This window comes from Phyllobates terribilis, unplaced genomic scaffold (genome assembly GCF_046119375.1).
Source record: "Phyllobates terribilis strain yellow unplaced genomic scaffold, ASM4611937v1 Scaffold_7__3_contigs__length_470593459, whole genome shotgun sequence".
Classification (NCBI taxonomy): Eukaryota; Metazoa; Chordata; class Amphibia; order Anura; family Dendrobatidae; genus Phyllobates; species Phyllobates terribilis.
In genome coordinates this window covers 61363898-61388916 of record NW_027362767.1, presented here as the reverse complement: position 1 = coordinate 61388916, position 25019 = coordinate 61363898, and the positions used below count along the sequence as shown (strand labels likewise).

Sequence of the window (25019 nt, the reverse complement as noted above, 5' to 3'; positions counted from 1 at the left end):
CAGAGCAAAACCCGCAGGTGCGATAGACAAGCAGAGCAAAACCCGCAGGTGAGGTAGACGAGCAGAGCAGAGCAAAACCCGCAGGTGTGGTAGACAAGCAGAGCAGAGCAAAACCCGCAGGTGCGGTAGACAAGCAGAGCAGAGCAAAACCCGCAGGTGCGGTAGACAAGCAGAGCAGAGCAAAACCCGCAGGTGCGGTAGACAAGCAGAGCAGAGCAAAACCCGCAGGTGCGGTAGACAAGCAGAGCAGAGCAAAACCCGCAGGTGCGGTAGACAAGCAGAGCAGAGCAAAACCCGCAGGTGCGGTGGACAAGCAGAGCAGAGCAAAACCCGCAGGTGCGGTAGACAAGCAAAGCAGAGCAAAATCCGGAGGTGCGGTAGACAAGCAGAGCAGAGCAAAACCCGCAGGTACGATAGACAAGCAGAGCAGAGCAAAACCCACAGGTGCGGTAGACAAGCAGAGCAGAGCAAAACCCGCAGGTACGATAGACAAGCAGAGCAGAGCAAAACCCGCAGGTGCGGTAGACAAGCAGAGCAGAGCAAAACCCGCAGGTACGATAGACAAGCAGAGCAGAGCAAAACCCGCAGGTGCGGTAGACAAGCAGAGCAGAGCAAAACCCGCAGGTACGATAGACAAGCAGAGCAGAGCAAAACCCGCAGGTGCGGTAGACAAGCAGAGCAGAGCAAAACCCGCAGGTACGATAGACAAGCAGAGCAGAGCAAAACCCGCAGGTACGATAGACAAGCAGAGCAGAGCAAAACCCGCAGGTGCGGTAGACAAGCAGAGCAGAGCAAAACCCGCAGGTACGATAGACAAGCAGAGCAGAGCAAAACCCGCAGGTGCGGTAGACAAGCAGAGCAGAGCAAAACCCGCAGGTACGATAGACAAGCAGAGCAGAGCAAAACCCGCAGGTGCGGTAGACAAGCAGAGCAGAGCAAAACCCGCAGGTACGATAGACAAGCAGAGCAGAGCAAAACCCGCAGGTGCGGTAGACAAGCAGAGCAGAGCAAAACCCGCAGGTACGATAGACAAGCAGAGCAGAGCAAAACCCGCAGGTACGATAGACAAGCAGAGCAGAGCAAAACCCGCAGGTGCGGTAGACAAGCAGAGCAGAGCAAAACCCGCAGGTACAATAGACAAGCAGAGCAGAGCAAAACCCGCAGGTGCGGTAGACAAGCAGAGCAAAACCCGCAGGTGTGGTAGACAAGCAGAGCAGAGCAAAACCCGCAGGTGCGGTAGACAAGCAGAGAAGAGCAAAACCCGTAGATGTGGTAAACAAGCAGAGCAGAGCAAAACCCGCAGGTGCGGTAGACAAGCAGAGCAGAGCAAATACACACAAGGTACTTACAATGAAGTAGCGAGTGCACACTAAACTCACAAACAGAAGTACAGAGACAAGGAGTTGGAGTTAGGTGCAGGTTCAGACACTGCAGGAAAAGGGAAGATATGGACATAGAGACAAACAAGTAACGGGCTAGGACACTGTTCAGACAGGAACTGAACCAGGAAAAAGATACATGAACGAGCCTGGGAACTCAGTCCCCAGGGTGGTGGAAACAGACTAGAAGTCACAGATACAGGTAACAGGCCTGGGTATACAGCCCCCAGGGTGGCAGAAAGTGACAAGATACAGGACAGGACCTGGCAACTCAGTTGCATAGAACACACTGAAAGAAAGTGTTGCTCAGGCACCTCCTACTGGGTGGAGGGGGTTTAAGTATCCAGTGACTTACAGCAATAGGCTGGGGAGGCATTAGGACTGCGCACACAGTAACTATAAGAATCAGGCAGTAACCGCGCCACCGCCCTAAGCAATCAGACAAGAGACATGCACACAGCAGGTACTGGAGCAAAGTCTGCAGCCTGGACTGATAGGTAAGATAGTGGTCTTGCATGGTGGGAGGTGGTAAGCCATGCCAGCACACCGCCAGGGATGTTACACTTATAATCCTTATACCCCCCCTGGCAATGAGTGCTCCTGTATTCTCCATGGGTTCTCTTATACCTAAGGCGAGATCTGGCCACACGCCCCCGGTGGTGATATCATGTGGGTCAGTCTCCAGCCTGTACATTTTTATTAAAAACGCTAACTAATGCAATAACTCATTGCTCGTTGATCGCAGAAGCTTGCAACCGACTCCATTTTTTCCCTTATGATTTTATCTTTATTTAGAGACCACACATCACATAGCTGCAGTCTGCTATTCTGCTATTTTTGTGTTACAGCTCTAGGTAGCGTTTTTCAGTGCCAGAAAAATATCCCTATCATTCCCTAGTTGACTCGATCTCTAAAGATATAGGTTCCATTATTGTCGGACACATGGACCTTACAATATTTCATTTTTCGTTTCGGAGTCAGCGTGTCTGCAAATTTTCCTTCGAGACTCGGGAAGCAGCCTCACGGTTACATGCAAATTGGTGCAATCCTATGTTTTAATTACCTCCTGCGTCTTTCAGGGACAAGATGCTTGCTTCCTAATGAAATTATAAACACTCCTTGGCTGGCATTTGTTTGTGTAAGCTATTTCTCAGGCGTGTGTTAATTGGGGCTTTTGTGCTGAGCAAAAGAGGGGGGGGAAGAATGGTCAATATCCATGACAGACTTTCAATATTCCTCAATATTTCCCTGACATTAATATTTCCCTGACACGGACTGTTCCCACCTAGTGCTAGTCTGTGCGTTGCATCCGGTCACCTGCTTATATCTCCATAATCTAATCTCTCTCTAAAATTAACTTTGCATAACTCAATAGTACAAGCAAATATAAGGCCCTTTGTAAAAATATCTTATTAGAGAAATTCACCTATTTCTCCACTTATAAGCCACTTCTTTTCCTGAACTAATTATTCCATTTGAAAACAGTTAAAATGCATCTAGTTTTCAACAAGACAGACTGACAGCTCACAGAGATCAGATTACAGCAGTGTATTGGAGTTTATGCAGAGGAGGAGGAGTGGATGGAGCACAGTGGGAGAGATAAGGAACAGAGGCAGAGAGAAGGTGCTTACTTTCTAGTAATGGTTTTATCTGACACCAGAGCTGGATGCACAGCAGTACAGTATAATGTCCCCTATGCTGCTGCTGCTTCTGTTGTGTGCCACATAAACATAGGGGAGCAGGATCTTTTTTTGTGTGTGCATTGTGTATGGGAAACACCATAGCAGATAGTATCCACCCACTAGCTCGGAGACAAGAGTATTCCAGATAGAATCTGCAGAAGAAGGGAACATTTTTTCAGAAATGCAGGATAGAAGTCATGCAAGGTGTTATTCCTCATGTGCAAAAATGACAGCTTAGGGCTCATTCAGACTTTTTTTTTTTTTTTTTTTTTAAGAAAAAATAAAAAAAAAAATTTATCGGTCCTAGTTTCATCAGTGCTTTTACCATCAGAGTTTGGTCCAATTTTTTAAAAATTTTTTTTCACGGATTACTAGATAAGAGAAGGAAAATGGACAGCACTCAGAAGGCATCCGAGTGATGTCCAATTTTTTCACGGACCCATAAATTTGCATTGCCAATTTTGATCTGACACGCAGATCAATATCGGACATGTCTTTGCGATTTTATGCAAACCACTTGGTCTGCGAAAAATAATGGACATGTGAACAGCCTCATTCACCATTAGGGCTCGTGCACACATCTGATTATATTGGACGAGTGCTATCTGTGGTTTTCACGGATAGCACTCGTACCCATGATATTCTATGGGGCTGTACACATGTCCAATTTTTCCATCGGACCGAGTGGTCTAAGGAAAAAAATCTGAGACATGTTTGATATTGATCCGAGTGTGGGATCAAAATCGGCAATGCAAGTCTATGGGTCCATGAAAAACACCAGACTGCACTCGGATGACATCAGAGTGCGGTCCGATTTTCAAGGACTGACAATGGAGAGGGTGGAGTGGAGTACTTATTTTTTTCTCTCCACCTGTGAGAAAAACTGATGCCACTCCGAGCAAACTCTGATCAGAATAATCGGACTGTTTTTTCTCGAATGGAGAGAAAACGGTGGTGTGTACCTTATAGGCACAAGTGCTACCCGTGAAAAACACTGACAGCACTCGTACGCGAAAAACGGACGCCTTAATGAACCTTTATTCTAAAGAGTCACCTGGAATGGCAGGTACACCTTAACTTACTACAATAAATCCAGCACCAATTTTATTTTCTGCAAATAAATAATTTATTAAGAAAGCAACAAGTTACAGAAGAATCAAAAAGATCTTTTCCAAAATACTGATATATACAGAACAAGCATCTATATTACATTTTAGTGCGTAATAATAATTACATATACTTTTGCAATTAGTAGATAATACCCGGCCGGTGGACCAGAGTATATGATAAATATCTTTAGAGTAGTAGTATTCTTCTGGAATGATAGATTGTCCAAAGAAAATAGGCTGAGTGGGCAAGAAAAGAAAGGTCACCATGGTGCGGTAGGCTTAGCGTAGATAGTTCTGAGTAAGAGACCATTGTAGGGCACAACTGGGAATGCCCAAGGTATATGTCAAAGGTGCCACCCTCGATGGGAACAGGCATCCTGTGTTTTGTACAGAAAGCAATGGTACAAAAAAAAAAATAAAATGGGGCGCTCACAGGTGTAGTATCACCAAAACACATCGACCACCCCATACACTGGTTGGTCAGCCATGAGGCGCGACTCTGTACCTCAAGTATCAAGGGCCATCTAGAAGGAACAGTTTAGCTGCGTTACTTTAGGGACCGGTCAGTATGTTTTTTTGCGCTCCTTGTTACCTGTACAAGTCACGTTAGCATGTTCCAACATTTACATACATTGATTGTGCAAGCGAAATTTATGAGCGATCGCATTAATAATTGAGCAAAACAAAGGAATTATCGACCAATCGGAAGGTTTAGTATTGATTTCAAGAGTGAGAGGTATAAAGAGAATACTTAGAAGGACACATAAAAGGGGCCCATCGCTTCTTAGACTGAAGCCACTCTACAGACCAGCTGAAGGTTACCTCTTCTCTTATCATGGTGGTCAACTAATCTAACCAGGAGAAGTTCAATGCAGTTGTGAATTCCTCAGCAACCCTTGACCATAGTTGACCATGTCGACACCAGAGTTGCTCTACAGAAGCTCTTTGCAATGGCTCACTTTAAAGGGAACCTGTGATGAGATTCATGCTGTCCAAACTACAGCTGCATGAGCCAGAGACTGGCTGCAAAGAACAGCCATGCATGTTTACTCGTAAACATATTTGGAAAAGTTGGCCAGGGACCATGCCGCTCGGACGACTAGTCCAAGAGGAGGGTCTCCGGCAGCTCCTCCCAACCCCACTACACTAGATTACACACATATAGAAAGATCTGTCCATCTAGAGGAGTGGGGCAGGGAAAAGCTGCCTCACTCAGAAGCACAGTCCCTGGCCAACTTTTCAAAGTAACAAAGTTGGTGCCTGTGATTGAGGAAGGGGGTGGCCCATGAGGAGGAGCCTTAATCCATGATGCTCCTCAGCTCTAGTTGAACATATAGAAAGGAGACTGTCCAGATAAGTCAGTGCCTTTTAAACTGAAGTAGTGTGGAATAAAAAAAAATATATATATATTATTTCAACTTTTTTCTTGACTGTTGCTTGGCTCTAGATCATGTTCCCACGTCTTCATAGGGAATCAAAATATTGGTGTGCACATACACTAATGCAAGAAACTGACCATTATGATGAGCAGGTATATAATGGATGAGATTAAGGTGGGGAACCAAAATTTGACATGTGCCCCTGTAAGCTTCACATTTGAGCATAATGGGTACTAATTCTACAGTTATTGGGGCATATTTATCAGGCTAAATGCACCAGAATTCTGGCATAATTTGCACCCAAAAATTATCACACCATATTTATTCTGTGTTTTAAACACCTGACTGAAAAGGGGGCATGGCCTTTCCGAATAGGGTTTGGCCTAACATGCAAAAAAAATATGTGTGCCAAAAAGATGTTCCACAATTTTGGCACTAAATAGGCCAACGAATAGGTGGTGTAAACTTAGGTTATATGGTCTTAAAATTACACAGGTTATCCAATGGCATAAAGTACTTTAGTAATTTTTGATACAGGGAAAATGTATATCTTTGTACTGTGTTAGCCATTAAAAGGTATCAACCACTGACGACTCTCAAATCTTAATATTTTTCTATTAACTGGCTAACTGAAAAGATGGTAACAAATTGCAAGCTTTCGAGACTACTCAGGTCTCTTCATCAGGCATAGTGTAACATGAAATCTGAAGAGTCACATATTTATACACAATAGGACACAGAAATAATGCAATAGATGAGACAAGTGACATGAAGCAGAACTTGGAGTATAGGAGAGGGATAAACAATTGTGGCAGTAAATATTGGAGCAGTTCATAGATAAGGAGTATGAAAGTTTTATTGTTATGTGATTGAAGTCTGGTTGAGTTTTGTGATGACCCCACAGGTCTGAGGAGCACATTCCTTAGTTGATGTAGAATGACATAAATCCATGCGACACATTCATTCCTGCATTGTGTCAAAGGTTGTAATAAGTTTATATTCCCAGACTCTATCTCTCTGAGATTTGAAATTAACTTTTAAATACCAGTAATTTCATGTCCATGATGTTGTGATCAGGGAAACAAAAGTGTTTTGCCACAGGTAGATCTATTCTTTTTTCTGCTTCATGTCACTTGTCTCATCTATTGCATTATTTCTATGTCCTATTGTGTATAAATATGTGACTCTTCAGATTTCATGTTATACTATGCCTGATGGAGACCTGAGTAGTCTCGAAAGCTTGCAATTTGTTACCATCTTTTCAGTTAGCCATTAAAAGGTATCAACCACTGAGGACTCGAGTCTTGATAGTAATTTTTGAACATTTTAAGACCATCCTAAGCGAGTTTTCACTGTCAAAGAACTGGACAGTGGTGATTAATCTGCCCCCTTTGTACTTTTACAACTACAGTATATAAAGGTGGAATAAAAAATGCCATAAGAGATAATGTAAGGAAGTGATTGCCGTGAGTTTTTCGCTTACCACTTACTAGATCTGCCATGATAAAAGGTAGCAATGCACTAATGTCATGTAAGCATGTGTAATGATAGCCCTCTAGGAATTAGGAAATGGCAGAAGATGATGGAGGGGACAAGGTGTGTCATGGGGGCTCCAGCCACAAGTTGCTTCTCTGTGGACACCATACTGTAAAGTGAAAACACATGGAGCCAAGAGCTTTGAAAATTTGCAGGAAGGAAGGTGGAGATGTGAGAGGTCTCCACATTTTGGCCAGAGTTTTCCTATTGGAACCAAGCAGCTAGCGAGACTCGTCAGCGTTCACACATTTTCCAAAAGGCAGTGCACATCCTACTATGCAAAACCCTTTTAAAGGGATTTGTATAAAGAAAGAATATTAACTATCACCAGATTTCACAATCCAACCTACATACAATATTAAATCTCGTAGACGTGAGGAGAACGTCGTACTAACTTTAAAAATCCATGGCTGAATAGTTGTACAATCCATTTTGAAAGTTTTCCTGCCCGATATGAAAATGAGCATTTTACAAGTCCAGCTCCATCCGGATTCATGAAACGCTCATCTTAATATCAGGATTATACATCCATTCTAATGTGGATTTTTCAAATTAAGTACACCAGCCTCATCAGGTCTAAGATCTACCCAATGATGCAGTTTGCATTGTGAAATCTGGTGACAAAGCCTCTTCAAACGTTATGTACAAAAAAGTTGAAAATCAAGAAGTAGAAAGTTATATACAGCAAGTTGACCGAGAAGCAAAACACGATATCAGTGTAAAGTGGAAGCAAACAAACGCTTTCCAAGGTCTTCATTGCTTGGGAATCTTCATCTTGTAACCTACAATTGAATAAAAAGGAAATTAATCAGAAATGCAACTTTTGACTATTGGGTTTCCAGGATCCGAGCACCGTCCAATACATCCATTTTGACAGATGATTGGTAAAACAGAAAATGATAAAGAGGACGAATGAAATGTTGCCGGGACGTGCAGCAGAAGTCCGCAAAAAAATACGTAAACGCACTTCAGTTGTATATCAATGTGCGCCCCTGATCTGTCCCTTGTCTATAAGGCTTCCAGAGAAGGCTGAACTCTGCTTTCTATGGCTGCTCCATAGATTTCTAAGCCCTATTCTCGGGATCACTTGGGACAGATCCTGCCATCGAAAAGCAAGTTAACACCTATCCCAAGGAAAGGCAATAACGTGCTAAAATCTGTTCAATCCCCTTTAACTGGCTTAACTAGAGAATACATGTATAATACATAGCTAGTATGTAGATATTCCCACTGTATAAACCTTTATAACATTTTAAGTCAACCTCTGCCCACCTAAACCTGGTTGACAGCTCCTCAGTGTCTCTCCTCCCTGCTGAGATCTCACGCTGCTCAGTGTCTCACCTCCCTGCTGCAGTCTCACACTGCTCAGTGTCTCTCCTCCCTGCTGCAGTCTCACGCTGCTCAGTGTCTCTCCTCCCTGCTGCAGTCTCACGCTGCTCAGTGTCACGCTGCTCAGTGTCTCACCTCCCTGCTGCAGTCGCACGCTGCTCAGTGTCTCTCCTCCCTGCTGCAGTCGCACGCTGCTCAGTGTCTCTCCTCCCTGCTGCAGTCGCACGCTGCTCAGTGTCTCTCCTCCCTGCTGCAGTCGCACGCTGCTCAGTGTCTCTCCTCCCTGCTGCAGTCGCACGCTGCTCAGTGTCTCTCCTCCCTGCTGCAGTCGCACGCTGCTCAGTGTCTCTCCTCCCTGCTGCAGTCGCACGCTGCTCAGTGTCTCTCCTCCCTGCTGCAGTCGCACGCTGCTCAGTGTCTCTCCTCCATGCTGCAGTCGCACGCTGCTCAGTGTCTCTCCTCCCTGCTGCAGTCTCACACGGCTCAGTGTCTCTCCTCCCTGCTGCAGTCTCACACGGCTCAGTGTCTCTCCTCCCTGCTGCAGTCTCACACGGCTCAGTGTCTCTCCTCCCTGCTGCAGTCTCACACGGCTCAGTGTCTCTCCTCCCTGCTGCAGTCTCACACGGCTCAGTGTCTCTCCTCCCTGCTGCAGTCTCACACAGCTCAGTGTCTCTCCTCCCTGCTGCAGTCTCACACTGCTCAGTGTCTCTCCTCCCTGCTGCAGTCTCACACTGCTCAGTGTCTCTCCTCCCTGCTGCAGTCTCACACTGCTCAGTGTCTCTCCTCCCTGCTGCAGTCTCACACTGCTCAGTGTCTCTCCTCCCTGCTGCAGTCTCACACTGCTCAGTGTCTCTCCTCCCTGCTGCAGTCTCACACTGCTCAGTGTCTCTCCTCCCTGCTGCAGTCCCACGCTGCTCAGTATTTCTCCTCCCTGCTGAGATTTCACACTGCTCAGTGTCTCTCAACCTGCTGAGATCTCACACTGCTCAGTATAAGCTGCAGCTGTCAGAGCAGAGACTACAAGAATACGCTTGAGCCATTTCATAGGTATAAAATGCTCATCTTAAATATCAGGGTTATACAGTCATTTCAACATAGATTTTCAAAGTAAATACACTTGTGTTAGGTCTATTTTTTATTTAAGTAATGTGGTTAATCTACTTTAAAACGAGAGTCTATGCATAGTTGTTGGGCATTATGCTCATTATGTTAATTTGCTTTTAAAAAAATTGTACAATCCAGTTCACGATCCTTTCACTTTACAAGTCATATTCCTTCTAAAGCCTACCTTTAAAAATAGGAAAGATAAGTTCTAATTCTGTAAATTAATATCACATTCGCTCAAATTGGGGGCACAGCCAAGTGGCCTTATGCAACCCCTGTACAATAGAAATGTCAAACAGTCCATAGTTATTATAGGGTCATTGCTACAATCTTACAGATGGAAGAGACAAAACACAAGGGTACTGTTGTATGCAAACATTAAATGTTGACACTGAGCATTTTGGAAAGTATAAGCAGAGGGAAATAAACTCATGAGATTTTACATAAATTGTATAGTCTGTCCAGAAGTAGAACAAGCCAGTAGGGTGAGCAGAAATCAAGAAGTCACATCTGTAGGATTTTGATAGTTGGAGCCCATAGCAATAGGACCTATTGATTCTGTATACTTTTATGGACAATATAGTTACATAGTTAGTAAGTAAAGCCGAACAAAGACTTGCGTCCATCAAGTTCGACCTGTTAGTTCTGTAATTGCTAAAGTTGATCCAGAGGAGGGCAAAAACCCCAAATGATTTGGCCAATCTTCACCTGAGGAAAAATTCCCTCCCGACTCTGAAACCAGCAGTCAGAATAAATCCCTGTATCAACCTACTATTTTATTCTATTGTTAAGTATATGCAGAAATCTGCCTGGTATCTAGAAAAGCATCCAGTCCCCGCTTGAACTGGTGTAGTGAATCCGACATTACCGTCTCCTCACTCAGTGAATTCCATATTCTCACTGCTCTTACCGTAAAGAACCCCTTCCTATGCTGGTGCTGAAACCTTTTCTCTTCCAGTCTTAGTGAGTGCCCTTTTGTTACCGTAATATCCCTCCTTTTGAACAAATCCCGGGCAAGGTCTCTATACTGTCCCCTAACATATTTGTACACATTTATTATGTCTCCCCTCAACCTTCTCTTTTCCAGGCTGAATAGTCCTAGTTTTGCCAACCTCTCTGGGTATTGCAGTCCCTCCATTCCCCTTATTAATTTTGTTGCCCTCCTTTGTACCTTTTCAAGCTCATTTATATCCTTTCTATATATTGGGGCCCATAACTGAGCACAGTATTCCAAGTGTGGTCTGACCAGTGCTTTGTACAGTGGAAGAACAATGTTCTCATCCTTTGCATCCATACCTCTTCTGATACATCCCATTACCCTGTTTGCCCTTACAGCAGCGGCCTGACTTTGGGCACTCCAATTTAGTTTGCTATCAATCAAGATGCCCAAGTCCTTCTCCATCTCTGAATTCCCCAATGATTTCCCATTCAGTGAGTACTGGTGACTTCCATTTTTCCTTCCCATATGTATGACCTTACATTTCTCCTCGTTAAACCTCATTTGCCATTTAATGCTCCACCTACCCAGCTTATCCAAATCCCTCTGCAGGTCTTCACTATCCTCTTTTGTATTAATTGTTTTACATAACTTTGTGTCATCTGCAAATATTGATATTTTACTATTTATCCCGTTGACTATGTCGTTAATAAAGATATTAAATAACATTGGGCCTAGTACAGACCCCTGTGGTACCCCACTAGTGACGCTTACCCAATCTGAGTACATTCCATTTATAACCACCCTCTGCCTTCTATCCTTTAGCCAGTTAGCTACCCACTTGCAGACATTTTCCCCCAGCCCCATCATTCTCATTTTGTATACCAACCTATTATGTGGCACGCTATCGAACGCTTTTGAGAAGTCGAGATACACGACATCCACTGGTTCCCCCTGATCTACTCGAGAGCTAACCTCCTCGTAGAAGTCAATCAGGTTTGTTTGGCAGGAGCGATTCCTCATGAATCCATGTTGGTTCGGGGTTAATAGATTATTAGCATCAAGATGCTCCATGATTGCCTCATTAATAAAGCCTTCAAAAATTTTGCCCACAAAGGACGTCAGACTCACCGGCCGATAGTTTCCGGCGTCACTTTTCGCTCCCTTTTTGAATATTGGCACTACATTCGCCTGTCGCCAATCAAGTGGCACAGACCCAGTCTCAACAGAGTCCTTAAATATAAGATATAACGGTCTGTCTATCACATTACTTAGTTCCCTTAGTACCCGTGGGTGTATGCCATCAGGTCCTGGTGATTTGTTTATTTTAATGTTACTGAGGCGTTTCTGTACCCCAGCTTGGGTTAGATTTGTCATACTTAGTGGAGGATTAAGCTTGTCACTTCTCATTTCTCCTGTTAGTTCTTTTTCCTTTGTGAAAGTTGACGAAAAAAATGTATTTAATAGATTAGCTTTATCCTCATCTTTCTCTATGATTTTGCCTTCATCACTTTTTATCGGTCCAATATTATTCGATTTAATCCTTTTACTATTTATATACGTAAAGAACAGTTTGGGATTTGATCTACTTTCCCTAGCAATACGTCTCTCTGTTTCCTCCTTTGCTATTTTTATTTGTTTTTTGCAGGTTCTCATTTTTTCCTTGTAACACATTAGTGCCTCCTTACTGTTTTCCTGTTTTAATCTCTTGAATGCCTCTTTTTTGCTATTTAACGCCCCTTTTACGTTCTTATTCAACCATATTGGTTTCCTCTTATTTCTGGCCCTTTTATTCCCATACGGTATATACCTCTCGCACTGAGTATTCAGAATTCTTTTGAAGGTTTCCAATTTACTATTCGTATTTCTTTGATTAAGAACTTTGTCCCAGTCAATAAGTTGAAGGCTTTCTTTCAGCTGATCAAACTTCGCCCTCCTAAAGTTTAATGTTTTAGTTGTTCCCTTATTGATAACCCTACTGAAGGGCATTTTGAAGTCGATAATATTATGGTCGCTATTACCTAGGTGCCCCCCTATCTGTACCTCAGTTATTCTATCAGGCCTATTAGTCAATATTAAGTCCAACACTGCCTTCCCTCTTGTTGGTTCCTGCACTAGTTGGGAGAGATAATTATCCTTAATATTTGTCAAGAACCTTTTTCCTTTCTGCGATCTACAGGTTTCTGTTTCCCAGTCAATATCCGGGTAGTTGAAGTCCCCCATTACAATCACCTCATTATGTTTTGCTACTTTGTCTATTTGTCCTAATAGCAGTTTCTCATTCTCCTCTGTTATATTGGGTGGCTTATAGCAGACCCCCAGTAATATTTTATTATTATTTTTTGCCCCCTCTATCTCTACCCACATGGACTCGACCCCCTCTTCTCCCTCTCCTATATCTTCCCTTAGTCTGGGCTTTAGACGTGACCTTACATATAAGCAGACTCCTCCGCCCTTCCCCTGTTTCCGGTCCCTTCTAAATAAACTATAATCTGTTAAATTTACCGCCCAGTCGTAGCTATCGTCTAGCCAAGTCTCTGTTATGCCTACGATGTCATACCTCTCCTCCGATATAAGCGCCCGCAGCTCATCCGCCTTATTGGTCAGGCTTCTTGCGTTGGTCAGCATGCAAGATAAAACTTTGGGGTTATTTAGCATCCTATTCTTCTCTAACGATCTAACTGTACTATCCCCACCCCCCTCTCCACCCTCATTATAGTTCCTTCCTGGTATCTTATGACAAACCTTATGGAAAACTAGTTATAAAACTCCTCTAAAAGGTCCACCATCCATGGATCGAACCATTTTAGCACCTAAAAGTGACCATATCCATTATTGTAAGGCCGGCCAAAGTCAATGATTTTGGCAGGACTTACCAGCCATCGAATTTATATCAGATATTTGAAAGAAAAAAAAAAAAAAAGTGATTGAGCATGTTATAATTGAAATATGACTGATCATGCTTAAAGGTAAAGGTAATCTGCATTTCACCTCCCAAAACAAATTCTATGTGCATGTAGCTCTTTCAAAGACAAGTCTAGCAATGCCTTTACATGGACAGTCCATTCTTCTGTTACTCAGAAATCAGCGTTTTAATCGATATGCAAATGAGGCTGAAGACCTATGGTAGATCTGAAGCCTCTGTTACTCCAGCTCTATTCCCCCATCCAGTGCTGCCTCCTCTTGTGTGACTGACAGCATCTATGCTGTGTGACTTTTGGCAAAGGAGCAGTTAATGAAGCAGGATGCAGTAGTGCTGGGTGAGGAATAGAGCTGGAGTGACAGAGGTTTCAGATCCATCATACTGCTTCATCCTCATTTGCATATAAATTCAACCGTTGATTCACAGTAACGGAGAAACAGACCGACCATGTAAAGGTATTTCTGAACTTGTCTTTGAAAGAGCTACAGGAACATATAAAACTGGGGGAAGAAATCCTGCCGAAAGATTCCTTTTAAAAAGGGATAAAATGTTTCTGGCATTAGTTTTAGACCATTGAGGTCATATGCATTTATGGTTGAACTGTGCATGCCTAGTATATGGGGGAAGTCAGAAAGGATAACTGTTGGACTATGACCATCTTCATAACTTTGGCTAAAAATCAAAACTAGCCAATTACACAAGGAAGCCCAATCACGGTCACTGAGAAAAACTGGTATAAAACCAATTTCTAAAATACAATTTAAAAAAAAAAATCACAACCCAAGAGTATGGGAAGGCAACCATCTTATCAGTTGATATTCATGAAGTTCATCCATTCACTTGGAAATTTCAAGTGAATTCCAGTCATTGACATGAATGCCACCATCGTACATGGCTGCCCCTTCTTCGGTTGGGTATTAAAAGTTCTTGAAATGCAACCACACCCCACTGGCCGCTGTTCCACTCCTGATTAATCATCGTTGGATCGAGAGCAGGAGACAAGATATAAAAGCATCAATTAAGATGTAAGTCACAAAATTCGAGACAATGAGTACAGGAAGCTGAACACTCGAGGGTATGATTAGTCTGGTCATTGGATTTGCAGGACTAGTAAAGGCATGGAGCGAGAGTTTGAGGACGTATGTGACATTAGTTGACGTGAAGCCTGATACACCTCCGTACATACCTTACTGTATCACACAACTCTTTGTTTTGTGTGTGCCAGAGTCAACTCCAATCTCTGTTTTGTGAGAGAGAAAATTGAATATTGCGATAGAGACAATTACTGCATAGAGTTGTTAGGAAAACCGTACAGCAATCACATTATCAACCCATTTGGATTTGTAGAATATATAGAATTTTGACTTGAAAGCAGAAAATTCACCATGTATAGGACCAGAGTGATTAGACCACACAAATACAAGATTCCAAAATAATTCTCAAGTCTAGAACCTGACAGTCCAATTCTTTTCGACAGACGGCGTACGGGTCATTCTTGGTACCTACTGATTGGTATTGCTCAAAAGGGGTTTCCAGGAAAACAGTTTCCTTTAAGAAGCAGTGCCATTCCTATCCATAGTCTGTCTGGCACTGTAGTTCTGCCCTATTCCCTTGAATGAGGATGGACTGCAATACCCAACACAGGCAATATATAGACCTAGCAAAGTAAACCAATTTTTCTGAACCCCTTTAATGCTGCACCAATGGAGGGTATAACATTTTTAAGGTTCTAATAATCTAGCAAAATAAAGAATTTACAGATTGGGCAGTGTGAAAAACAAATTAAACCCTGGAGCAATGATATTAGGCTAGTATTTCCTATTTTCTCAGCTTTACTGTGTAGATTAGCACAGGGACAGCAGAGTCATCTCAGTATTATTTTAGAATGAAGCAGGACTACTTTGTTGTACTGAAGTAAAATCCTAGATAAGGCAAGGTAGAAGTATACAATCAAGGCCCCATAGATATGGCAAAGTGTGCAGTGTATTGTGCTCCATTCATTACAATCTCTTGGAGGTAGTCACCCCTAGAACAATGAGGTATTCCACTATAGAGAACCTGCAACACCTTTTATTACACACTGCTTGATGTGCCCCATTATGGCTTCCTATAAACCAGATGTTGTAGAGAATCATAATCCAATGCCTTATGTTGATCTAGTTGTTGGGGGAAGGGGAAGAATAAAAAAGAAATAAATTAATTTTATTTACCTTCTTCACTTTTTGAGTTCCTTTTCTTCTTTTTACTTTTTGTTGAGCTCCTTTTGACCTTTGAGCCACCTGAAGTTTGTAATTGTGTTGTTACATCAGACGATTTACTCATCGAACCATCACTTATTATATTTTCCTTGGTTTGTTGGGCCATCTCCGCTGGTCCATTGCTATTTGGCAAAACTTCTTCAGTTGACCCATTTTTTTGACCTGGCCGGGAAACATCTGTGGCTCCTTCATTCTGAACTGATGGTGTTACTTCAGTGACTCCATTATTCGAGACTGGTGGGCATTTATCATTTTCGAGAGCTGTAGATTCATCGACGATCCCTTTGTTTTGGACTGGTGGCAAATTGTCAGAAGTCTCATTATGTTCCTTAGGAGCTTCACTCTTCCCATCTAGTTGGGGCTCACCAATTGTCGCCTTCTGGTCTGCTGGGGATGGTTGGTGTAGAATATTATCTTGAACCAAAGAGGAATTGTCAACAGATGTTATTTCGGTAGAAGAAACATGAACTGATCCTTTGTCCGTAGAAGGGAAAAGGTCAACCAATGTCTTTTCCTTCATTGTCAAGCATTCAGCGGTCTCATTTTTCTGGTCAGGAGGAATATCCTTTAGAAAGGTTGTCCTCTTTGAGTCTACTTCATCTGGTTGATATTGAGTCTTACTTAATCCACATGTGGAATTCTGTGACACCCCAACATCCTGAGGGCATGCAGTATTTATGGCTGCCGAATTGGCACTCTTTGAGGTATCATAATCATTAGAAGGTTCTTGCTTGGCGTTTTCTTTTCCTACATTACTATTAGAAGCCTCTATGGGCATACTTGGATCTTCAGGTGTGATCAGGGTGGTCAATGTCCCTTGTTTATCACCGTTTCCAACACATTTTTCTGAAGCTTGAGTGGTCACATTGATATTTCCATCTACACTTGGGTTATCTACTGGCTTACTCGGAGGCAGGTCCTTTTGGTCTTTGGTGGCCTCAATTTGAGTCGGGCTGGAGTTATCTTTATCATCAGCACTGGAAGGATCCGTTATCGTACTTAACGTTTTTGCGTCTTCACTCTTTACTTGCCCTGGTTTGCCTTTGTAAAATGGGATCAGACTTTACTTTTAGATAGAAATTCACATCAAAACCAATACAAGCATATATATAAAAAAAATAGATTAGGTCTTCATGGGGTTAGTGAACACATGCGTTAGTCATGCAGAACATTCACAAACGTCTATAAAAAAAATGAAATTAATGTTCATGCAAATCAAAAGTTGAATTCACAATAAACTACCTTAAGAAAAAAAACAAAAAATAGAATGAGTCAAGTAGTAAAAATAATTTTATTCTCTTTCGGCATAAGAAGGCTCTGCCTAGATTTGAATAAATAAAAGTCCAATTCAATGAAGATTAGACGACCCATGACTTACACTCTTCTTTTTACATAGCATTTACTGTCAATACGTATAGGAATTTTTGGTGCCTATCGTAATCAAACTTTTGCAAAAATATACAGTTCTGACTTTGAAATACTGTATGTACATATTTAAAAGCGTTATCAACTCATTCGCAAGAATGCATCCTGCAGAACAAGCTTTCGTGAGAAAAGATATAAAAATAAGACTTTGAGAAATCTCCTTTAATCATAAATGTGTACATTTTTTTTTTGTAATTTACCCCTTATTAAAAATCCTCCCTCTTTTCTCAAGAACGAGGGAGGGTGAATTTTTAACATTATTTTGTACTAGTCTTTGCATAGGTTACCGGCAATTCCTAGAGTGTTTCAAAGTCTGCCTGTTTCCTAGGCAAGGAGTGAGCGCTTGCAAGCCCTTTGCTGTTTAGCATACAAAGTTGTCTGGATTTCTGGATCCGGGAAGCTTCGGAGCCCCTAAGCTCCACCAAAACTGAAGAGACACAGAGGTCTCTACTTGCAGCATTGGAGAATGTACAGTTTGGGCAAGCGGCTCAGCCATGCCGCCAGCCTGAAATGTCAATCCCCATGAGCGCACCACCCTCAGCAACGATTGAGCCCAGGAGCAGAGAGCAGTGCGCTCCGTAAAGTACCACTCCAGCGTTGTTTAATATTTCAGATCTGGAATGGTGCCACCAGGGTTCGATCCATGCACCCAATATTATACCCACCAGCCACTGTCTTCAGCTTTCTCCCACGCCATTTACCTTGTGACCGAAAGTTTAAAAGGTAACGGTCACAAGCTCTCAATGCAACTCTATGAGTGGCAGAATGAGGCGTTCATAGACGTGCATTGAAAAAGTGACCTCTGGCTCACCCAGAAAACACTGGAGCAACCTGGCAGGTCACAAACTGCTGGAGATCACGCAAATAACAGATGAAGATAGTGGCTGGTTAAGTATGAGATTAGGGGCAGGGAACTTACATTAATAGCACCACTCCAGAGCTTCAATAAAAAAAAACAAAAAAAACAAACAAGAAAAAAAACAAAACGCACACGCACAAACACTTGATGCTGGGGGCTCAAATCCCAAGCCCACTTACCCCCATTGTTCTTTTAATTGAAATCACCGAGTCCCTCTATTGTTTACACAGTCAAGTGCCATAAAACCAGTTGTGGCTGTACCTGGCACTGCAGCTTAGTACCAGCTGCAGTACCAGTCCTAACCATATGTATGGTACTGTGACTGTGTAAAGAATAAAAAAGGGACAATTCTTGGGAATTGATCCCCACAAATCAAACATTGATATCTTATTCTTAATACACGCCATCATTATTTAAGTCCCAAGAAATAGAAAAAGCCAAATTAGGATTCATTGAAATCTTTATATTCCAGTCCATAGGGAGGAAAGAAACTAGTAATTTGGGAAATGTTTCCTTCTTTTTACTGACATCTAGAGAGGAATATGAAAATAAAGTAAACTTTGGCCAGTGAGTAAGAGGCCCATTTTATTTTTGGGTCCTTATCAAGACATGAGATCCTGAGGTTCCACAGAACAAAACTTAGATCATCCTGGTAATCCAATACTCTATAGATCTAATCTTGGAAGTATGGGCATTTTGACATTTTAATATCCATATATAAGTACCCCCCCCCCTCAATCTAACTGCTTAGGGTCACAAATGAGGGGAGGAAGACATTTGGAAAAGAAACTAACACATAATACCTTCCAGGGTAATGCAGCTTAAATCAGATCATATTGATAGGCACCATCTACTAATTTGACAACTCTTTTTTTTATTATTTGAGTGTTCTTGACCTCAAAATTTTAAAGTTGGAAAACCCCAAAAAAAAAGTCACCGATCTCATGCACATTTAATTCATGCAGCATTATGTACAGGATTAGCATGTATAAAATAGGAGCAAAGAAGCAAAAAAGAAATTGGCATCAAAATTACATGCAAATTACAGAGTATTTTTTCTGAAATACTTAAATTTTAAATATAATTTTTTAACAAAAGCAAAGCTCGCAAAATAATTAGTAAGGATATATTGCGGAGCATGCAGTCCAGCTGAAGCAGGGCCCCAAGTCATTTGGTTAGTCTTTTTTAAAAGCCAAGCTTTCGAAATGCATTTGCATAGAAGACTGAGCAAGGCTCCTGGGAAAACCTGTAGTAACTTTACCATTTAGATCACTACTTGAGTTCCTCTGAGAATCCTCAGGTTCCGGTTTGCTTTTTGCAGTTTTACGGAGCTGGAAACCTTTTTTGATATCGGCCAGTAAAGCATCAATGATACAACCTTCTTCTAACTTTACTGTTCCTTTCCGAACTTTGTAACCAAAAAAATAGAAAATTACAAGATGTAAGCGTTTGGTTCAAATAATTGTTTGATGAAAATTCCATATGACAAAGTCATCAATATAATTTAAAATTAATTTTTGAAATTAATAAAATGAAACGAAAAAAAAAAAAAGTCTTAAAAGGGAATCGGTCACCAACTTTTTGCCAAGTAATCTGACAGTAGCATGATGTAGGAGCCGAAACCATGATTCCAGCGATGTGTCACTTACCGGTCTACATGCTACCATTTTGATGCAATCACTGTTTTTTCTGGTCTAGGAAAGCTCGGGAATGCGGAGCTCTGTATAACCCCGCCAACACACCACTGTGACAAAGCTTCCAATCAGAGGTGGGGGGCGTGGTTACACAGAATAGGTTGACTAGAAGGCACGAGAAACCTGGTCCAGTGTTTAATCTGCTGATAAAACACTAATTTTTATTGAAACCGCAACACACAGTCTAGTAAGTGACACATCACTGGTATAAGGGTCTCTGCCCCTACATCATGGTGCTCTCGGATTACATAGCAAATACCTACAGAAATATTCCTTTTAAAGCTGTACACACATTGAAATAAAAATGGAACTAGGTTAAAATAATGATTACATTCAACACTTGGGCTATATACAAGAGCATAAAAAAGCAGAAAAAAAGTATATCTGTAGAGGTCTGTGAAGGATAATTGCCCCAACTAAAATTTGGGGAAATTGCTATTTATGACTCTTATTATTATTTTTTAAAAAACACTACATCATATCAAAAACAAGGGCCAATTTATCAGACTGCATCAAAAATGAAATATAAATAAATAGCCGTCCATGGTTCCAACAAAGCAGGAGCCATGCTTAAAAACTGGGTCATAGGCAGAATCCAGAGCATGGCAACCCCCCCCCCCCCCCTCTAGTGTCCATTTGCACCAAAAAGGACATATGATTAGAACTTGTCTTTATGAGACAATACCTGTAACAACATTTTACAGTATTGCATGTAAGAAATTCAACTAAATATTCAGAATATTTCCTAGGAAAAATTTGGAAGGGGGGGGGGGGTCGTCGTTTTGCAGCAACTTACTGATTTTTCCATTCTCTCCCTTCTGTCTCTTTGCTTCATCCTCCTCTAGTTGTTTTTTTCTTTTTTCTGCCTTTACCGCTTGCTCTTTTCTATCTTTATTTTCCTAAATAAAATAATTTGGATTAAAAGAAAAGAGAGAACAAAGAGAGAACAAAGAGAGAACAAAGAGAGAACAAAGAGAGAACAAAGAGAGAACAAAGAGAGAACAAAGAGAGAACAAAGAGAGAACAAAGAGAAAGAAAAAGCAACGAGGTAGAGAATTACTTAAAGCCACATTTCCAATATGTCACAGAAGCAAAAAATTAAAAAAACAAAACAAAAACACCACATTGCACATATTCTTAGGATCTTCCTACCAAGCAAGGGAAACAAATAAAAAAAAAAATAACAGAATTTTTGCGATTGTTGAGATTTCTGTGCAATTTACTACATTCTAAGATTGGGTCTGAACATACATGGACATCTTTGAGCCAAACCACTCGTGTCAAGATACCATCTTCTTTTTGGAAAAGAACCACGCCAATGTCCATAGTGGTCATTGACCACCTTCCACTTGAGCTCAAAAGCATAAGTTTATCTATAGGATATAATTATGAAGCCACAAACCTTCCTAGCTTTCAGAAACAGGTCCCTAAATGTTTTCATGGTTCCAAAAGTATCTTCTAGTGAAAGTTTTGCTAGCTCTTCACATAAATAATCTGATAGTTTTTGTTTCTTCTGTGAAATATCTTCCAGCTGTTTTTCCAAGTCCTTAAGTGCATCGAAAGAGTCCTAAAAATATTTCAAGAAATACAAATTATTATCATCAAACATTTTGCTTTGACGTTGGAATTTTGGTAACAGTTTGCAGATCATAGATAACGTGACTTCAGGCTTTCCGGTTGTTAAGGGAAAACTTCAGACTAAGTTTAGGCACCTACAACCACCATATGCAGGTAGTAGGCCAACACTATTAGGATCCAGTATTGTGGGACTATGAAATGGAAATTACATTTTAAATCCCGCTGAGAACATAAACTTAAGTTGTATCCACTGCTTTACAGAACGTCAGAATTATAGCGTCACAGATGAAAAGAATAAACTAAATTATTCCCTAAATTAGATGTTCAATGCAATGGATTGTGTTGTGAATAAACTTAAATGACTGGTGTGAAGACTTCAATATGAGTAGATCAGCGTATGGCATTAGTTTAAGGAAATATTTAAAGGGGTTGCTCAGGAATTTAACATTGATGGCCTATCCTTAGGATGTGTCATCAATGTCTGATCAGTGGGGGTTTGACACCCACCACCCCTGCCGATCAGCTGGTGTCTGTTGGAACTGCTCAGTTATGGAGTTGCACAGCACAGCTCTGCCAACGGAATAGTGGCCGCGGCTGGGTACTGCACATTGGCCCCCTATTGATTTGAATAGGGGGCACATGTGCAGTACCCAACTATGGCCACTATACAGAATATGGAGCTGTTCAGCTCCATAAACTGAGCAGTTCCGGCTGCCAACGACATCGGAAACAGCTGATCGGCAGCGCCGGGTGTCGCATCACCACTGATCAGACATTGATGACTTATCCTAAAAATAGGCCAATAATGTTAAAGTCCCTGAAAACCCATTTTCATGGCCAATTAGTTTTTCTACCTAAATGCATGTATTTTGGTTTAAAAACATTATCAAATTGTTTTTCATTAACAATGTTGCACCATTAGGCTATTTTCACACACTGCGTTTTTGCTGCAGGCAAAACCTGCTCACAAAAGCAAGTTTCGTTGCATTTTTGTCAGATACATTTTTGTCTCTGGTGCATGCTGATAAAGTTTAAACTTCCTCGGCTTTTTGCATAAAAAATGCTGCAAAACCCGATACCTGTGTTTTTTTGCACTTACTCATTTTGCAAAAATGCAGCAGTTTTCCAAATCAGTCAGGAAAAAAAAAGTGTGCATGAGATTTCTGAATTCTCATAGATTTTGCTAGTACTGTAAGACGCAGCTTAAATTTTCCATAAATAAACACCGCAAAAACGCAAAGTGTGAACATAGCCTTAGACATTCACATACTTTATTTCCCAGCACTTTAAAAGGGGTTGTCCACTACTATCTAAAATATGCCAAAGCGTTTCTATGATGAAAAGCAGCTTCTTTGTAATTACCTCCTGGTGCCGTTACTGCCTGTGAGCGGCGCTAGCGGTGGCCGCTCACAGGCATCACGTGACCCCTGGCTGCAGGCGGCTCTGACATCCGCTGACGTCACGACATGATTCCGGATGCAGCCGGGGGTCTCTCTCTTCCGTGTTCCACGGTGGCTGCTGGGTTGTGGGCGGGGTTATCTTAAGTGTCACACCCGGCATCCACAGCGCGCTCTGCCTCTCCCCATTCATTGGGAAAGCGCGCAGTGGATGCTGGGTGTGACGCGGGGGTAACCCCACCCACAACCCAGAAGCCACCGCGGGGACCCCAGCACTGAGTAACACCTCAATAGACGGGATATCAGAGGGGGGGGGGTCACATGCTGCCTGTGAGCGGCCAGTGATCTAATCTAATGAAGAGGGGAAGGCAAAATATGGAAATCTAATCCCAAATTGATCAAACTCAAATGATTTTTACATTAAAAATTGTTGGGATTGTTCCCTACGTAGCAGCACAGCGCAGACCCACTAGAAGAGAGTCAGATGAGATTTAAAGAAAGGAAGTAAAATAGAGCTGAAGAAAGTTTGGTTGTTGCCAGTTTTTCCTCCCACTCAGGACAAAGGTTCAGTTTGCCCAGGATCTATATCCCCTCACCAAGGCAGAGTGGCATGTTGGCATCTCACCCCCAGCACCTGCCCAATAACTTTGAAATCCTAAACTTAAAATATTAGATCAGGAGAAACAATACGTTTGAGGATATATAGAACATTGCGCTATATACAGACCTGAACACACTTTTCGTACTGTTCTCGCATGTCGTTGGAGGACTTGGAGAGCTTATTCTGCAGATCTTTTAATCTCTTCAGATTGCTACTTGTTTCAGAGTAAATATTTTCTATGTTTATTCTAAAACAGAAAATAAAGGGAGTACTTTTTTTTTTTTTTTAATTTATTTATTTATTTTTTTAAAGAGGTTTACGTTCTTGAACCCCAACGCAAAAATCTATAACAGCCCACCACCAGCTAACCGGTGCCAATTACAATACTGGTACCTTTCTGGGTCCAATCAAGCTGAGAGATGATTGACCTATGGCAATGCATTTGCGAGGCAGAAAAAAAAGAAGGAAAAAACAAAACTTTGTGGCGGTGGGAGCTGTCACAATGAAGACAAAGATGAGAAGCTGTGAAATTTTTTTTTAATAAATGTTCATGTTTTTCTACACCTCCTCATACTTGTCTTCATCGTGAAGGCACATCTAAAAACTTTTTTTTTTTTTGCTCCGCAGTTGAGCTGTTCAGTTGGCTTCATCAGATGGAATACCAGTTTACTACTACTCTCATCAGACTTGTGCCTGATCTAAACAACTCCACCAGGTGAGCAGACTCCATCTACTCGTTTCTTATTACCAGGTCTTCACCATGGATTTCGTCTTCTATGGCAATGCTTGCACTTATCTAGTATAGTGAAACCTCATGCTATCATGGATTTTCCTGTGAAGCAGGGCCTGTGGCTGAGCTTCATAAGAGAATGTCGTTCTCTTAATGTATGAATAATGTAGTAAAGCGAACAAATCATTGCAGGTTCAAATTCTCTTTTGGGACAAAATAAAAAAAAATAAAAATTATATATATATATATATATATATATATATATATATATATATATATATATATATATATATATATATATATATATATATATATATATATATATATATATATATATATATATATTTTATAGTAAATTAACCTAGACAGTATAAAAGCCATGCAGACAAAAAAAAAAAAACATTAACAAGTGATCAAAATGTAAGACACACTCCAAAATAGTATCAATAAAAATTATACTAAAAATGCCCATTGACAGAAAAATATAAGCTACAGGTCTCCAAAAAAAATGGCAACACAAATCATTTTTTTATTTTTACATATTTCCCCAAGAATTTTCGCAGCCTAAATTAAAAAAAATATATATATCTATACAACACTGGTATTGCTGCAAAATCATGTTGACAAGTAGTTTTTGGTACATAATGAACACTGTAAAAACAAAACCTAGAAAAATGTTGGAATTACATCTTTTTTTAATGTTTTTACCATTTCACCGCACTTGGAATTTATTTCCTATTTTCGAGTGAATTATATGGTAAAGTTAATGATCGCTCAAAACTACAACTCAAGTTGAAAGAAAAAAAAAATGAAGCCCTTATACTTGTACAACTATGTCATTGGAAAAATAAAAATAAGGTATCTCTCTTGGAAGAAGTAAAAGTTTAAAAAAAAAAAATAAAAATGTCCGAGGCAGAAAGGGGTTAAAAATTGTTAATATTATTTCTATATGACAGAGAACCAACTAGTAGAAATGCTTGGGTAACATCTATAAAGTATTCTTACCCAGCAGCTTTCGAAACAGTCTCAAGGTCATTTGGAAGTTCAAGGAGATCTGTGTAATTTCCTTCAATTTCCTGAAATAATTGGAAAATACATT

The 25019-nt window shown here is 41.1% G+C and overlaps 1 protein-coding gene across 2 annotated transcripts in view; it reads right to left on the bottom strand.

Annotated features, from left to right (window-relative positions):
• Positions 1-6797: 6797 nt before the first annotated feature.
• Positions 6798-25019, bottom strand: part of INF2 (inverted formin 2) — a 106465-nt gene continuing 88243 nt past the window's right edge. The window contains exons 16-23 of one of the 2 annotated variants that reach the window (XM_073638638.1): positions 24926-24996; positions 23317-23437; positions 21017-21181; positions 20411-20513; positions 19182-19328; positions 15589-16677; positions 14565-14618; positions 6798-7867 (exon numbers count right to left, since the gene is read on the bottom strand). In XM_073638638.1, the coding sequence (XP_073494739.1) occupies positions 14566-14618; positions 15589-16677; positions 19182-19328; positions 20411-20513; positions 21017-21181; positions 23317-23437; positions 24926-24996 (1749 nt within the window). In that variant the 3' untranslated portion in view covers positions 6798-7867; position 14565. The remainder of the gene's footprint in view (positions 7868-14564; positions 14619-15588; positions 16678-19181; positions 19329-20410; positions 20514-21016; positions 21182-23316; positions 23438-24925; positions 24997-25019) is intronic. The other variant, XM_073638639.1, reaches the window with a different exon arrangement.